The sequence below is a fragment of the Carassius auratus genome, chromosome 13 (assembly GCF_003368295.1).
Source record: "Carassius auratus strain Wakin chromosome 13, ASM336829v1, whole genome shotgun sequence".
In the NCBI taxonomy this organism is placed as follows: Eukaryota; Metazoa; Chordata; class Actinopteri; order Cypriniformes; family Cyprinidae; genus Carassius; species Carassius auratus.
The window spans coordinates 7,727,697-7,745,473 of NC_039255.1; the positions used below are offsets into that span (position 1 = coordinate 7,727,697).

Sequence of the window (17,777 nt, forward strand, 5' to 3'; positions counted from 1 at the left end):
CTATTTGTTTTGCTTATGGTGCATCTTCAAGAACCGTTAAAAGTAGTCATCATGCAATTTTCACTCATGAATACATGACATTAATTTCAGTAAGTGAACCTAAACTAATGTCTTATTCAAATACTGTACAAAATCTTTCTGTCATTTCTAGGGATAGATCGATATTAAGGGATGCACCATTAAAATATTATATTCTGTACTATTTATATATAAAAAAAGAAATTATATATATATATATATATATATATATATATATATATATATATATATATATATATATATATATATATATATATATATATATATATATATATATATATAATAAATTATTATATATATATTATATATATATTTTACATTTAGATTACAAAGGTAATCTAAATGTAAAAACAAGGTAAATGAGTATGAACAATTAAAAACCCAATACTGGATGGTATACACTACTGTTAAAATGTTTGGGTTCAGTAAGATTATTTATTTATAATAAATTAATGTTTTTATTTTGTAAGGGCACATTAAAAATTATATTATTGACTTTTTAAAAAAAAAATATTTATCTATTTATTTATTTTTTCTTCACAATAATTGCTACATTAAATCCTTTTCTTTTGACCTTTGTCTTATCAATCCTGAAAAAAGTGTCATGGTTTATACCAGCTGTTTTCAACAGTGATAATAATAAGAAATAATAAGAAACGTTTTAATCTAAAATTGAAAACAGTTATTTTAAATTTTAATAACATTTCATAAATATGTTTGACAGTATTTTTGATCAAATAAATGCAGCTTTGATCGGACAAGTCTTAATGGATAAGTGGGAGGAGAAATGAGGTGGGCAGTTTCTTCATACCCCTCCTCCTCGCCGAGGCCCTTCCTCTTTCTCACAGGTGCCAGGGCTTGCAGTGCTGGTGTGGCAGAGGGGGAGGGAACACCTGGCAGGCTGTTTCACCTGATGGTCTGCCGGGTTCAGAGGCATTTTCCCAGGCTTCCCAGATGAATGGTCACTAATAGCCGTGGGAGAGGGCTTTGTGAGCGTTACATGGTGTACCAGGCTGACTCGTCTTGGCAGGGACTGTGAGGAGGGCTTAAAGCAGTGCTGGCTGCCTGTGACCCAGCCCCAAGCCACTGCAGTAGATAGCCTTACCACTGGAGAATGTGTTTACAAGGGCACAGTGGGAGTGAGATCTCACTCAATGAGTGGAGGCATGTGGGACCGGCTGTGGCACTCCATCTACTTCTGATTCTCTCTGGCTGTGTTCACACAGCAGCAGAATGCGGTGCTGTTATAGAGTGATAAATACAGTTAGGTTCATATGCACTTCCTTTTTAAATGCATTTAATGCTGCTGTCAGCTAATTTAAGCTTTGAAAAATTGACCTGTGTTTGGATTTGCCTTTTTATTGAATGAAATCTAAGGATGCATTGCATAGTATGTCTATACCATATTGGTATCAGCCAATGTTAAAGATTTTTGAATTATTCTATATCAGTAGATATTGAATTTACACTACTTAAAAAAATTATAGCAGCACAAGTATTTTCAGTATTGATGATGATAATAAGACATTTTACTTGTGCACCAAATCAGTATATTAGAATTGTGTGTACACGATGGTTATAAATGAGGTGAAATTTGTATTTATTTTTTATTAAAGAACACTTCAAGTACTTCTTCGAAACCACAGCAAAAACTAGTAGCATAACTGATAATAGTCAAACATTATTAAAGACTGTATAAACTAAATGTTGATGAATCTTTGTTAAAGCTGTGTTTTGTTGTTTGATTGACAGGCAGTAGGTATTTATAGGCTTTTGTAAGATCTGAAGCATGGATGCAATTAAATGATTATGTTCACTTCATTTAAGGCATAACTGACGTAACTGCAACATAACTGACTAATCTTTTTTAAGAAAGGTATTTTGAGAATTTTGTGTGTTTGTGTCCGTTCAAGCTTAAGGAGACGTGAAAGAGCAATCAATTCAGTGTTTGCAACCTGTATGAAACACGGCTCTCTGTGTGTGCACTTTGAATGCAAAAAACAGCACTTGAATGGTTTAAAACATTTGAATGTTTAAATTGGCATTGTCACGCTGCCAGTCTCTGTTCTTCCTGGGTCTTCCTTAGTGAGCTCTCTTCTCCTTAGGTACTTCACTATAGGCACTTTGATTCCTCTAGTCTGGTCCTGTCTTCACAGTAATTGCACTCCAATTAATCACACAGGTGCAGACAATCCTTTGTCGTTAGTCTCCCTATAAATAGCTGTCCTTCTTTGTTGTTTGTATGGAGTCCTTACCGTCTGTGTACCTATGTTCTCGTCTCCCGAGACTTCCCCTTACCTTCTTGTTCTTCTTTGTTTTGTTTGTCTCCTTGGACTGTTTATTTTGTATTCCCTTTTTGTGCAATAAATACAAGCAATTGGATCTTACCCTCTCCTTGTGTTTCTTAAACACACATCGTCACAGGCATGACTTAGAAACACGTGCAAATGCAAGCAAGTGAATAAAGCAAATCAATGAAGGAATTTTATATCTCTGTTCAAGAGCCTGTCAGCCTGTTTTTTTTCTCCAACAGTTTGCAATAAAAGTTCTGTTTCTGCCCCTCATCCCCTATAGCCTTTAAATATAAAGCATGTGGCGGCATAAGCAGCAGTTACCTGCCCTGGAACATGTGAAAAGGAATAGGCAGGATTACCAGCATTGGAAATGAAGACCCTAGAGCAGGAGCTGGTGAATTCCTTGGGCTCTTTTTACTGCCTCTGTCTGTCTGTTAGTCTCTGTCTGTCTCCTTGTTCTAGAATTAGCCCTTGATGCTTTGTCATGTTGCAGTTGCTGTTCAAATCCACCTTCTAAGCCCACGTCTCGCTGTACAGAAAAGCCCCTGGACAGACGGACTATTTCCACTGACCTTTTAACCCGTGATTTCACACTCAAACTCTCGAGTACACAAATCTACACCGGTTTAACACACATTCAGTATGACTTGATCTCACCACACACACCTCTGTCTTTTGTCCGGGGTCAGCTGTGTTCCTCTGCTGCTGTCCCACCACAGGGCTCTGTATGCAATTAGGGATTGGGGAAGCAGAGGTTGATCAGTAAGGGATTCATGGGAATGTTTCTCAACCGCAATCTGGTCAGGCAGACTCACACACATACAGACATAGCCTCTGTGAACCCAGGCTATACATGCCGCCTGACCAAACTTCACTTCAGGAATTACTAAATCGTTTTAGAGGATCACCCTGCCTTTTCCTCTCAATGTTTTCATTTTAAGGCCCAAGAGAAGATCAAATGGCAGATCATGTGCTCAGGGTTAATGGTGCTTTTCTCTGTTGAATCCATCATTATTTTTTGGCCGCTGTTATAATATTATATGCATGTTTGCCTGGCAGAGGAACTTTGATTGTACTTTCACTGTAAATGGCATTTCATATTTCATCATTAAGGCATTGCAGGCACCAGTGTGCTGTGTAGGTTAGTTTTAATGCACACAAATTCATAATTTCACAAGCTGGATGGATTTAATGGGAAAGAGAGATAAGGAGGTCTCGATTCAATGACAGGCATGGCTCTGGTTAAAAAGCTTTGGAGCTGCAGAACAGCCCACAAGTCAGGTTTTCAGAAGCCTTCTCCACATCGTTAATCTGTTGGAACCAAACAGGAGGAATGTGTTTCCCTTCCCTAATTCACACCACACTTCCCTGTTTGCTTCTGAGGCATCCTTAAGGGTCCCTGTTTGGTATATTTACTGTACCATAACTGTATATAATTTACGGTAAGTATTTATGGAAAGTTTGGTACAAAAAATATTTAAGATTTTTTTTATGAACTTTTCAAAACGATTTATTAATTTTGTTCCCTTATTTTAGTTAAATCTTGGGTTATTTAGGGAACAAAATTAATGAAATATGGAATTTTTCCAAATTAATGAAAAATTGTCACAAATTAATAAGTTGTAGGAACGAATTAACAAGTTGTAGGAATGAATAGTCTATCTGTCATGTGTCCCGCAGCTCTGCAAACCACAGTTATCCGATGAAATGACTTAGTTACTACATTTCTATTGCTTTTCATGTTGAATAACTTTGTGTTGTTTCTATTTTAATGTTCTTTTTAAGTTTAAATCACATTGAAAGCTTAATTAGTACATTGTGAATTAATGATGATGCATTTATACAAAGCGCATATATGTAATATATGTAAAGCGCACAGCGCGGGTGAACTCAGGGCGTGTCCAAATATACTTTTTAGTTTAGTTTAGTTTAACGACGGAAAAACGGTTGGCGCGCATGGTCTAAACGTATTGTCCCTATTCTCTTAATGAGTAATGGGTGTTTTCTGGGCATAATGTGCAATAAACCAATCAGAGTCTCATCTTCCAGCTATTTACATGGCGGAATTTGGCAAGTGCAAAGACAGAACGCATCTCAGAGATGAAACAGAGCTGTTTGTGTGAGCAAATAGCCTAATTCTGATAAATGCGATGCAATACATATATGTAAAGTACTGTGACCAGTGCAGTAAGAGCAGGTGCAGGTTAGATTGGTGGTGAGAAGTTCAGAAGCTCTTCCTGAGCCTACTAGTACGAGAGCGTAGGCTCCTGTAACGCCTGTAACGCCTAATCTTGTCTGGATGGGAATATCTGTAATTGTGGTACATTATTTTTTCAAAATGCTTCTCTTTTATTTTGACCGACCTTTGTCAAATTTAGTTACTAAATCTACATTTCTTGATGCATTGCCTGATGTACCTTCACTATTGATTCAGACATTTTTTCCCTGACTTTTCTGGGTAAAATAACAGTTGGTAATTCTAGTACTACTAGCATCTGACTGCTCATAACAACGCTAGTTGCAACTTATGAATCTTACATAAAATTTTCCCTTTATTTATGCACACAGTGCATCATGTATTCACTACTATTCAAAAGTTTGGGGTCAGTTACATTTTTTAAAACATTTATAATACTTTTCATAAAATTCATAAAATATGCATTACATTTATAGACTGTAATGCACATGTAACAATTATGACATAATGTAACAAAAGATTGTGGGCCCTATTTTAACAATCTAAACACAAAGTGTAAAAAGCGCATGGTGCAGGTGCACTCAGGGCGTGTCCAAATCCACTTTTACTATTTTAACGACGGAAAAACGGTTGGGGAGCCCGGGCGCATGGTCTAAATTGGTTGTCCCTATTCTCTTAATGACTTTAGTCCAGGTCTATGGCACAGTCTATTTTCAGCTCCTTAAAATAGCAATGCACCTGAACACAGCTCTTTTTTAGACCAGCACGCCCATGGGTGCAAAAATGAGAACAAATGCATTTGCTAATTTAACGACATGGCGCTGGATGGGAAGATGCCGGCGCCGGACTGAAACTAGCAAACACACTTGCGCTGCATTGCACCGGGTGTATTATAGAGCCCTGTAACTTAAAAAAAATGTAAAAAAATACTTTCTGTTGTGTCCTGAAACCTGATAAAAAAAAAATGATTTCCACAAAAAAATATTAAGTAGCAAATTTGCTTTAAACATTGATAAAGATAAGATCAGTTTCTTGAGCACCAAATATTAGAATTATTTATGAAGGATCATGTGACACCGAAGACTAGAATAATGATGAAAGTCACTGCATTAGCTGCATCTGAAATCGCATATTCTGTGAGTAGGCACAAGTAAAAAAAATGTTGTTCTATAGATGTTCTATAGACCCCTTAATCGCCTACGTCACTGTGACGTCACCGCTATAGCTGGAGGCAAAACATTAGGCAGAACTCATAGCAGGTGCACTAAAAGTTTTTTTGACTTTTGAAACACTTTTGTTTCAAAACTAAAGTTTTACCATATCCCGGCAGACATTCCTTCACAGAAATCAAGAAGACAATTGTGGTTGAATGCAATGCAGTGTACAGACTGGACGGAGATGATCATAAATAATGCTCGTGTTTGCAGTGCACACTTCATATCAGGTAAAATAATCTATGCATATGAACTGGTGTGTTGGTTTTATCTAGTAAATCAGCAAGTTTCTGTTTTATAGGTGAAAAGTCGCCAACCTTCAGCGCACCAGCTAGTTTAAATGCCAAACAAACATACAGCGATAGATGTGTGTGCCATCCTTTGAATGGTCTCTTAAGATAATACACATTGCAAATCATAGTTAGCCCAGCGATAGGTTACCTTAGAAAATAAGTCTTGACGAAATTCCCCAAACCACCCAAAAGTAATTCACATGGCCGTATGGCATACGGGTCAGGTAGCTTGCTTCCATCCTGCGAGAGTTAATTTACAAAAATAGCCGTCACGGTCCCGCAGAGTCAGGTACTGTACATATTCGGACAGTTCCGAACCTTCCTCAGCATCCATGTTTAATAAATCCCTCCTAAAAAGTGCTAGCTTACGCTTGTCAACATTGCGTCTGTGCCTCTTTTTACCTCCAGCTAAGCCCCGCCCACCCGGAGACTTTGCAGTGTTTACTAACTTTTAAGGGGTCTATATAGTATGGATGTAATCCAGACATACTAGATTCATCATGTTGTCATTGTCATGTGACCTACCTGCATCAGTTGCATCACTTAACTGCCATTCACAAGTCCTCTACCATGGTCTCAAGGCATAGTATAATATCCACTGAATGCACAATTCAGAATCTCACCAGAAATATTAGGTCATCTGGGCACTTTTTGCTGACTGTTTAATGAATACTGGGAATTTGTACATACTACTCTGTTCACTTGCTATTTTTCTATATAGTATTGAAGTATGTGATTTTAGATGCAGTCATTGTAATGTTTCATTCAAGAATGCTGTGTTGGTGTTTATTCATTAGATTTTCTCATCTGTTTTCATAGCTATGGTGATGTCATATACGTTTATAGTACAGGTGTTGCCAATTAGCTAAGGGAACCCTAATTAAAGGCGACATCTGTGTGGAAAAGAGGTGGAGTCTTCAATTTCATTGTCTTGATCTTTTTGATGTGTCATGGGAATTTGGTCAGTGAATGTCACTGTTTAAGTGTTTGGTCTAGGTTTTGTTCTTTTTGTGAAGCTTGTTTAGGAAGACTAAAGGTCTCTGCACACCGAGTCCAAAAATTTAGTGTGCATTTTTTTTGTTCTCAAAATCCTACAAATTCGTCACGCACAGAAACCGTTCATATTGAGTCCGATATGTATTAATAAATCCTTTGCAAAAAAAAGACAACAGTAGGCCTACTAAATGGAGTCTTCAAGCATTGAGGATGATTTTGTTGTCCTCTCACTTCTTAAAAAAAGAAAAAGAAAGGAAATATTGGGTCCATCCAGTTCTGAGATATAGAGAGGATGGAGAGTTGTCAGTGACTCAGTTCGGTGCTTTGCTAGCGATACTAGAGCCACATATTAAAAAGAAGACCACCAATTTCTGTGAACTCAGAGTGCAAGGATCTATATACATTGCTTTGTGCTGTGAGACGAAGTGGATGAACTTGACCATCACCATTTTGGATTTTGGGGTTCGCTTGTTCGGTGGCTCTGAACTGTCAAAACGCCTTTCAAAATGCTTGCCACCGATGCGAAAAACATGAAACATCTAACCCAATCTGAATTTTTTTTTATGACTGACGAATATTTTGGAGGCAATCTGTAAACGTGATTGACATACAGTAATGTAAGTTCATATTTATTTTTTAAAGTCCAAAAAATTTTAATATTCGGACTCAGTGTGCAATGACCTTAAAGAAGGAGGTTTCTGAAGGTACCTTAGTCCATTTACTTATCTTTACAGTTCTCCTTTTGATCATGTGTTGCATCCTCCTGTTGGGCCACATTGCAGCATTTCATAACCATGCTGAAGGGGTCACCCAAATGTTAAATTGAACACTCATGTGCAAATATTGTTTCAGGTGGACATTGAACAGAGTGATAAGACACACCGCCTGCTCGGCCCAGGCTACAGTTATGCAGACGGGTGTGATGTGCTTCCAGGAAAACCCCGCTTGGCCCTTCCATGTGACGACCCCTGTGAAACACTTGCACACATTCGCCGGGGAGCCCCACCCTGACCCAATAAGAGCATAGGACAAGCTCTTAGAGAGTGAACATTCACATCAAAGTGGGGGTCAAGAAAAAATATTTCTACAGATTCCAACTCCGTCAACTAGACACCCACTGTCCCCGGTTTTCACATCTGTGAGATCACTTCAAGATCATCCAGTAGCCATGTGCTCAGATATCATGGATCGTACCCGGTTTTACCACCAGAAATCATATCTAATGTTGTCTGTTTTAAGAGCTCGATGTGTTTAGATTGTACAACCTCGTTGGCTTGTCGAGATCTGGACTGTGGTGCTGAGAGATTATTATTTTTTCGCATGTCGAGCTGTCTGTGCTCTCCATTTGTTTAGAGTTGATGAGGTTTTTATAGCTCGTGTTCTTCTTTGAACTGTGAATCAGTGGAAAGTATGCCTCTAGTTGGAGACAAGGGAGCTCTCACCCCGCTCTTCCATTTTATTTAACATTCCTCTTTACATTCTTCTGGTTTGTTGACTTTTCGTTCTTTCTGTTGTTTTCCCCAGGAAGTGGTAAAAGCTCCGGCAGAAATATACTGTATGTATTTCTGCCTTGGAATAGTGTCAACAAAACCAGTGGAAAGACATATGTTGTGATGTTGTGTTGCCATGTGGAGTCAGTGTTGGAACGTTTTTTCTCAGAGGGCATCTCAATCGTCTTCTCCTGCCACCTGCAGCATCTGGTGGGTCTAGTGGTCATGCTCTGATTTTGTGCAAACATTTTTATCTTTACAAAAAGAAAATGTAATGTTTTCTTCCTTTTTTTCTTTTAAGTGAAAAAGTAAAAGTCATGACATTTGCCAAGTATGGTACCCCCATACTCGGAATTGGTGCTCTGCATTTTACCCATCCAAGTGCACACAGCAATGAATAGGGAACACGCACATACGTCGTGAACACACACCCGGAGCAGTGGGCAGCTACATTTTTTTCCTGCACCCGGGGAGCAATTAGGAGTTCAGTGCTTTGCTCAAAGGCACTTCAGCCATGGGTACTGAGGGTGGAAGAGAGTGCTGTTCATTAATTAGAACCTGCAACCTTCTGGTTACAAGTCCAATTTTCTAACCATTAGGCCACAGCTGCCCCTAGCTGCCCCATTTTAATGTTTAACGTGACGCTGTAGGAAGATTTGGCTGGTAAATGATGCAAAGCGTTATCAGTTTGTATTTCATTCTCAGCCATCTTACTGATGCAGCCAAAATTGTCCCCCCCCCCAAAAATTTTTTTGACTAAGCCTCATTTATGTCAGCTAGCTAGATAACATTATCTTGGTGACAAATCAGCAGAATTTGCAGCAAAACTTTAGAGTGCACCACAGAAATCCAAATAAAGGCAAGGCATTAAAAGATTTGTACAGTTCTCTCTACCAGCCTAAAATTCTCTCACACTGAAATTACTAATTTCAGTGTTTAGTTTTATGGGCACATTTGTTTACTTTTACTCGATAAGCAATCCTGATACAGTGTTGAGTCACCACTTGTTAAATCTCGTTCTTGAATCAAAAACAGTTGAGAATTGCTTCTGTAAACAACAGTCTTCATCTAGATAAATCCATTATTTTCTTTCCCTTCAGAATGGTTGCCTTAGATGTGCTTTAACTGCTAAAATGCGCAAATTTAGAGTGCTGGCCTGGGCCAGAAGAACTGGAGCTGTAAAAGGTTTTTTTTTTTTTTTTTTTTTTTTTAACCAACAGCTGATTTCTCATGACGAGCCTTTTTGTGGTTCTAAAGCAAGACTTGTTGGCCTTGTCTTGGGAATTGCATCTTTGAAGTGAAGGAAAAGAGGAAACGAATGCTGTTAAACTTTTTTTTCAGCAAGGACTCGGGAGGATGGGTCAGTCTAAGTTGGGATGGACATGAATGAAACAGACTAAATTGAAGGTTTTGAAGCATACAGGAAAGATGCCCATTTCTTTATCTCCTGAAATATGCAGATTATCAGTCTGTTGTTTGTTCTATCCATCCGCATTAAAGTTAAAAAGGGAAAGAACATGCCCTAGGCTCTTGATGCTCAACAGAGGGACTCATGTTATGACAGAATTTTATTTTCCCATAACTCTCCTAAGCTTTTGGGACAGCTGTTGCATACTCAAATGATTAGGAGCAGGAAAGATAAGATGCCGATACTGTCCACGCATGCTTTATTTCACCCTCATTGAAGTTGGTTGGGTTCCATGTGCCATCTTGATCTCTCTGCCGGTGTTGCCTTTCTCCCTTGAGTGCTTCAAGGCCCAAGCTTTCTCAAAAGCATATAAATCTGATATCGAAATCCTCCTCGGTTGATTCTTTGTGATGGGGAGGAACACCTGAGGGAGCATCTGATTCATATTAACCTGCATTGCTTAGAATGAACAGTTCTGTGAAGCTAAGTTTTGCAGTTCCCACTAGTCTTGTATCACTTCCCTCGAGCAAAAATGAGCACCAGTCGCCGGGAACATTGACATGAATATCAACATTAGGATCCTGTTTGGCAGGCTCACCGGGGTTTCACACAAGATGCTTGCCATAGCCTATTATACTCGTAGGTGGGATAAAATAACATTTATAATAATTATTTTGTATCTTGGATACAGTGACGAGTTTGGGGTGTAATAAATGCTGTTTGTCTGTTAAATTTGTTGTTTCTATCAATGTCAGAATCTTGAATGGAATTTATTTTGAAGCAAGTATGTGTAGGAAGTTTGGTGCTGAGTCTTAATGTATCTTCTTTCTTACTTTTTTTTTTTAAATTAATATCACAATCTCATCTTATTGCATTGTATTATGGTCAAATTAATATGTTTTATTCTTTCTGTTTTATGTGTTTATGGTTTGATTTTAATGTGCAGCACTTTGGTTAGTCCTATGGCTGTTTTTAAATGTTCTTTATATAAAAATGAACTTGAACGTCTTTTTTTACAGACTGATTGTACCATGGTTTCTATAGCACAAATAAATAAAACAACTAAAGAGGAGCTGCTGTTAAGCACTACCTGTGAAGTAGAAGAAAGTAGGAGGCAGATCCATCAATCACACACGGGGTGTTGATGACAGTTTTGTGGCTGGCAGACACTGTAATTGCATATCATTACCTGCAGAAGCCCTTGTTTGAGGACCTAGCTAGCTGTTAGCAGGGTCTGCAATGACATCAGCTGGTATACCTGTCTTCTCTAATGCATTTCTGCTCATTTGACACTTCTAAAACGCACCCTGAAGACAGACAAATGCTTGATGTAAGGGTTAGGCTATTTTAGAGTGCCCAAGCTGAGTTTATTTTCCTGTCTGGTTTTTATGATCTGAACCAATATGCTCAAGCACTCGAGGTCATTAGATAGTAGTCCGATCTATTTTGTGTGTATTTTACGGTCCTGTGACAGCCTAGGGCAGTCTCTCACAGACGGTCAGAGAGGGGTCTATTCAGGGTACAGAGTGAGAGCTGATGGATTCCCATGCCTGTTTTTTTGTTTACAGCTGCACAAGCAGATATCTAGCGTGTTGACCAGGCCCCCTCTCTTTCCGACAAATTCCTCCTAGATTAAGCAACAGTGCCCTTCAGTAGATCTTGCATTCCTTAGACAATGACAAACAGATCTAGGCTGGATTCTTCCTTTGCCCACTGTCTTAAAACCAAATGGTTGTGTCATTGCTTCAACACAAGGAAGTTTTAATGAACTTGTTTTCTTGGCATGTTAACAGTGAATGGGTACGGTTGCTCTGGCAACTACAAAATGTTACATAGTTACAGCTACATCATGTTGACATAACGGATGCTTTATACAGGGTTCCCACGGGTCCTTGAAATCCTTGAAAGTTCTTGAATCTAAAAAAAATTAAAATAGTTCAAGGCCATAGAAAGTTTTTGAAAATAAACACACATACATACATAGTCTCAGCTTCAGATGTCACGCTCACGAACCGTTGGCTGAACGTCTTATGCATACGGCACACAAAATTAGAAATACTTCAGGAGTTTCGAAGTCGTCATCAGATTGGTTGAATTATAAAGGATTTCCGGGAGACGTGTGTGTCGTGTTCTTTGTCATTACCTATGGTTCAGACTTCGCAAATCAAATAGTTCTTTGTTAAATGGATTACATTATTTATATATATATATATACATTAGGGATGCACGATAATATCGGCACAACATCGGTATCGGCCGATAAAAGCTTAAAATGACCATTATCGGTATCGGCCGATATGAATATTTCTGCCGATGAGCCAAACCGATATTCTCCAAGTGAAATAATTGACCTGTTTTTCAGATGTGAATGTCTGTCTACATTTGTAAAATAATAAATTTATGGTAGAATCAGTACAGAAGAGATACATGGATTTCTCTTCAGTAAAATTAAAGTTTAAATATATCAGTATATATTTGTAAATATATCAGTATATATTTGTATATATATCGATATCGGTATCGGCATCGGCCAAAATTATTTAGAAAATATCGGCATATCGAATATCGGCCAAAATCCAATATCGTGCATCCCTAATATACATACATACAGTGGTGTGAAAAAGTGTTGGCCCCCTTCCTGATTTCTTATTTTTTTTGCATGTTTGTTATACTTTAATGTTTCGAATCATCAACATTTTTTAAATATTAGTAAAAGATAATGCAAAGTAAACACAGCAAGGTTTTGGTTATTAAGTGAAAAAAAAATCCAAAACTACATGGCTCCGTGTGAAAAAGTGCTTGCCCCCTAAACCTAATAGCTGGTTCAGGCACCCCTAGCAGCAACAACTGCAATTAAGCGTTTGCGATAATGAACCGCCTTTTTAAGGTCATGCCACAGCTTTTAAATAGGATTCAGGTCAGGACTTTGACTAGGCAACTCTGGATATTCTCCTTCAGGATTTTTTGGTAAACAGCAGAATTCATGGTTCCATTTATCACAGCAAGTCTTCCAGGTCCTGAAGCAGCAAAACAGCCCCAGACCATCACACTACCACCACCATATTTTAGTGTTGGTATGATGTTCTTTTTCTGAAATGCGGTGTTACTTTTACAACAGACGTAATGGGACACACGCCTTCCAAAAAGTTAAACTTTTGTCTTGTCAGTCCACAGAGTATTTTACCAAAAGTCTTGGGGATCATCAAGATGTTTTTAGGCAAAACTGAGACGAGCCTTTATGTTCTTTTTGCTCAGCAGTGGTTTTCATCTTGGAACTTTGCCATGCAGACCATTTTTGTCCAGTCTCTTTCTGATGGTGGTGTCATGAACATTGACCTTAACTGAGGCAAGTGAGGCCTGCATTTCTTTGGATGTTGTTGTGGGGTCTTTTGTGACCTCTTGGATGAGTCGTTGCTGTGCTCTTGGGGTAATTTTGGCCGGCTGGCCACTCCTGGGAAGGTTCTCCACTGTTCCATGTTTTTGCCATTTGTGAATAATGGCTCTCACTGTGGTTCGCTGACTGATAGATCTCATTTACTTTCTTTCTCAATTGTTTCTGAATTTCTTTGGATCTCGACATGTCTAACTTTTTAGGATCTTTTGGTCCACTTCACTACTTCAGGAAGGTCCCATTTAAGAGATTTCTTGATTGTAAACTGGTGGGGCAGTGATCAGGCCTAGGTGTGTGTTAAGAGAAATTTAACTCGGGTGTGATAAACCACAGTTTAAACTGGGGCAAACACTTCTTCACTCAGGGCCATGTAGTTTTGGATTTTGTTTTTCCTTAGTAATAAAAACCTTCATTTAAAAACGGCATGTTGTGTTTACTTGTTATCTTATATTTAAATTAGTTAGATGATCTGAAACATAATAGTGTGAAAAACATGTAAAAAATTTGAAATCAGGACACTTTTTCACACCACTGTATATATATTTTTTTATTATATTCATTATACTATATGAACTGAAATTGCATAATACAGTGCTTAATATTCTCAGATTAGAAAACAAATTTTCTGACTAATGTCAAACTGACTTGAGTCCACAACAGAAGCTCTAGTGTGAAAATATCCTGTTTTTGAAAGAGTTTGAGTTTTTTATTTTTAACTTGAATATATTTGTTGGTAATATTCTGATTCTTCATGAAGGATGTCAATGAGCAAATGAGTCACAAACTAATCTTGGTTTGTGTATTTCAGCGGTTTGATTGGCCTCTGTATACACCCTATTTATTCACTTCTTCCATTGTGTGGACATAATTGTGCAAACAGAAATTTTAAAATAAATCTTCATTTATTCACCTGTCATCTTATTGCTGCAAAATATATGCTGACAGAGTGATCTGGTAATTTATCATATTGAAGGGGTTTATTTTGTGATAATTACCTGCTGACTGTACCTTATTCCACTTAATAAATGTTCAGTTGAGAAATTAACTTATATTATACAAGAGGCACTAGCACAGTGTGATCCACTATACAGTCTGGCAGTTGCACACTAAATGATTAAGCCTAAGAATGCAGCAACTGAGCAATCACAATTGATTATACCAAGGTTTGTCTGAATTCTCGATTGTGATCGATTGGCAGGTATGCATTACAATGTTTAATGCACTGGTAGTTCCATGTCAGTTTAATCATTGTTCTATATTAATTTGCTGCTTTAACTTGATGCACAACACATATACATTACTCATTGCTCACACACATAAAAGAGAGAGAGAGAGAGAGAGAGAGAGAGAGAGAGAGGTTCTCGTCAGGTGGTTCTTGGTCTCCACGTTGTGCATTAAAATCATTTAATGCACAATTAATAAGTCTTCAGAGCAAATTTTCAGTTGCTCTGCCAGTATTTAGAGATTTTTGCATTCTAAAATACAGGATTTGCAGGCAAAGTGGCACATTGCATTCATTTCTCAAAGGAGTGGAGCATGAATTCATAAAACTCTCTCGCCATTAGAGGCTGTAAATAGTTTCAGCATTCTGTCAGTCTTGTTACAGTGGACTTCAAAGGCTTTAGAAGCCTCGGCATGGCTTATGTTCATGCCTGAACTATTAGGGCTTCTTTCTCATTTGCTTAAATGCTTCAGACACTAAACTGCCTTTGTGTGTCATATTTGGCAGACATTGGTAGCCATTGTTCTGGCCTTTTGCATGGCCACGCAAAATTGATAACGTCCATGTTCAGTAGATGTGTCACAGACTATCATTAATGCAGTGCTGATTTGCATTAAAATAAATTTCCAGAGAAAAATGTTTCCTCATGCGTAAATGAAGATTTGTTTAATTAAACAGGCCGTCTTAAATGTGATTGTCTTATGATTAACTTACTCTGACAAGTCCTGACTATTTCCATATTAACAGTGGAGGTTTACTAAGTGTTAATAGATTTGCTCCATAAAATTTTTTTTTGCGTGTTTTCTTTTGCAGGTGGGAATGTTCGCCTGGCTGTGCACTTCATGAAACGACATGTCAACCTGAGATGCATTGTCAGGCAGCACTACAGAGGTAGTTCCTCTTCTCATTGATTAAAGACGACTGGTTTGAGTATTTCTTTCCATATTAAAGGCAGGGTAGGTAAGAAATTTATAAACAACTTTCTTCCAAATTTGTTTAAACTTTCTATTTATATCAATGCATAATTAAAATGTAAGTACTCTGATAAAAAGAGTATAAAAATCGAGTGACTCTAGACCGTTTAATCTGTATTAAACACAGCTCATTATTTCCTTTCGGCACGAAACATAGGATTGGCTTAGGCGACTGTCACTCTCTCGCAACCATGGCAACCACCCTTTTGCCACACATGACCTGCCCACTTGCGCACGCAAGTTTGATTTGAGGAATTCAAGAGGCACGGATCCTAGGAATACCAAAACAATGGCAGAGAAACAGCAAGCAAAATTCACTGTACCGGCCTATGCAGTTAGTGAAGGCAAACCAGGCAAAAAAAGGAAGACAGTAACAGTACAAGAAAAGGCAATGAACAAAAAGTCTTTGGATAAACAAAGAAATAAAACGCGAGTTAATATCGGCGTGCCTTTCCAGCGATGGCTGGAACTGAGGGAACTCAAGTGCTCCTTGCCCTGCCCTGCACTTCGACCACCCCGTCCTCGGCATCTACTTCCTCGGTCCCTAGTTGCACGGCCTCTTGCACGACCTCCTCTGCTTCGCCCTCGACCCCGGACCTGTCCTCGAGCTGACGATGCGGTACTTGTCTCTGGAGTGTAACGTTAGTCCTCATCAGAGTCAACAATGCTTTCATCATGGAAACTCTTACATGCAGAACAACGTATATGTTATGAATCTTACACGAAATTCATCTTCATCACAGTGTAAATGATGGTAATGGAAAAACGTGTATCATGCAACCTGTTTTTAGCTTTGCCTTATAGATAACTAGCTCGTTAGCGAATCAAAAAATATATATTTTAAACTTTACCAATATCAATATGCTAGCTTGATAGTGAGTACTAAAATACATCTTGTTTGTTTATCTTCATAATTATAAAGTTATTTTTATTACATGCGATTCTGACATGATTTCACTACATGCACTCTGCTCCTTCCTCTCCGCTCGTCTCAGGTAAATAATGCGTCTTCCAGCTCAGTGGTCGGAGTCGCGCGTTCATGTGTTTTGGGGGCGTGGCTTTAGAAGGCGCCCAGAAGGGAGGGGGTGGTGTGAATGGAAATAATGAGCTGTCTTTAAAACAGTCGTTAGAGGTCTACAGACACTCGATTTTTATACTTTCTTTTTCAGAGTACTTACATTTTAATTATGTATTGATATATAAATAAAGTTTAAACACATTTGGAAAAAACGTTTTTTATACATGTTTTACCTACCCTGCCTTTAAGTTGACTCATGAGACGGATGATTGTATTAGAAGCACCTGTGTTGTTGTTATTAGTTCATTCAGCTGTCAGGCTCAGTTAGAGGTCACTGTCTGGATCATTTTTATTTTGGAAAAAGTTAACTGAAATATGTTCACTTAGTTGGCAACTCAGAACATGATTCTGAATGCATTTTATGCAGAACTTGCAGTTGCAATCAGATGTAAACAGATATAAAAAAAAAAAGTTATTTATTTGAAGAATCAACCCATTATATGAGCCTATACAGTTAGAGACGAATGCACTGCAAACGAATAGAGGCAGAGCTCAAAAAATATTTCAGACTACAGCCAAGGCCACCCGAGCCTGGCTTGATGACAGCTCAGAGGGAAAATGTGGTTGGCTTATCATAGTAAACAAGTTCAGACTAAAGCTTCACTGTATCTTTAGAGATAAAGCATGTCAGACTCTGAAGGGAATTACTGTCATCATTGTACATTATTTATGCTTAACATACAGACTAAAAAGTCCTGTATAGATTATTTTAAGTGATCTAGAAAAAACTAAAAGAAGGAAAAGTAACTGACCAACCGTTAGCTTGGCCTTCATTTTTCAAGCTAAACTTGGCCAAGTTTGAAGGAACTAGACCAGAATACATCAAACAGTGTGGTTTGTTTTAGTTATATCGAGTTACATATTTGAAACTTTATTGACTAAGGGGCAGTGGGGACTTAAAGTTTGCATTCAGCTTTGTGGCAGCTTAGCCATTTTGTTAAAAACAACAAATAAAGCTTTCTCAACATTTCCCATGAAGAGGGCATTAAGGTCATTTGAAGCTGTTGATGCTCCTGTAAACTCATTTTAGTGGATCAACTCCCATTTTTTTAATTTTTACTGTAGACATCTCTGAGGATTTTATGTGAACATCACGCATATTTTCTTCTCCTCTCCCATTTCACCCTTTGTTTCAGAAGGAAAATTTACTGCATATTATATTGTACTAAATGGTTTCCTCA

At 38.1% G+C, this 17,777-nt stretch overlaps 1 protein-coding gene across 1 annotated transcript in view; it reads left to right on the forward strand.

The window, feature by feature from the left end:
* The window catches only part of LOC113112514 (protein SLX4IP-like), a 43,657-nt gene that overhangs the window by 16,073 nt on the left and 9,807 nt on the right, over positions 1–17,777 (forward strand). Inside the window, exon 5 of the mRNA XM_026278161.1 lies at positions 15,358–15,435. Coding sequence (XP_026133946.1) covers positions 15,358–15,435 — 78 coding nt within the window. The remainder of the gene's footprint in view (positions 1–15,357; positions 15,436–17,777) is intronic.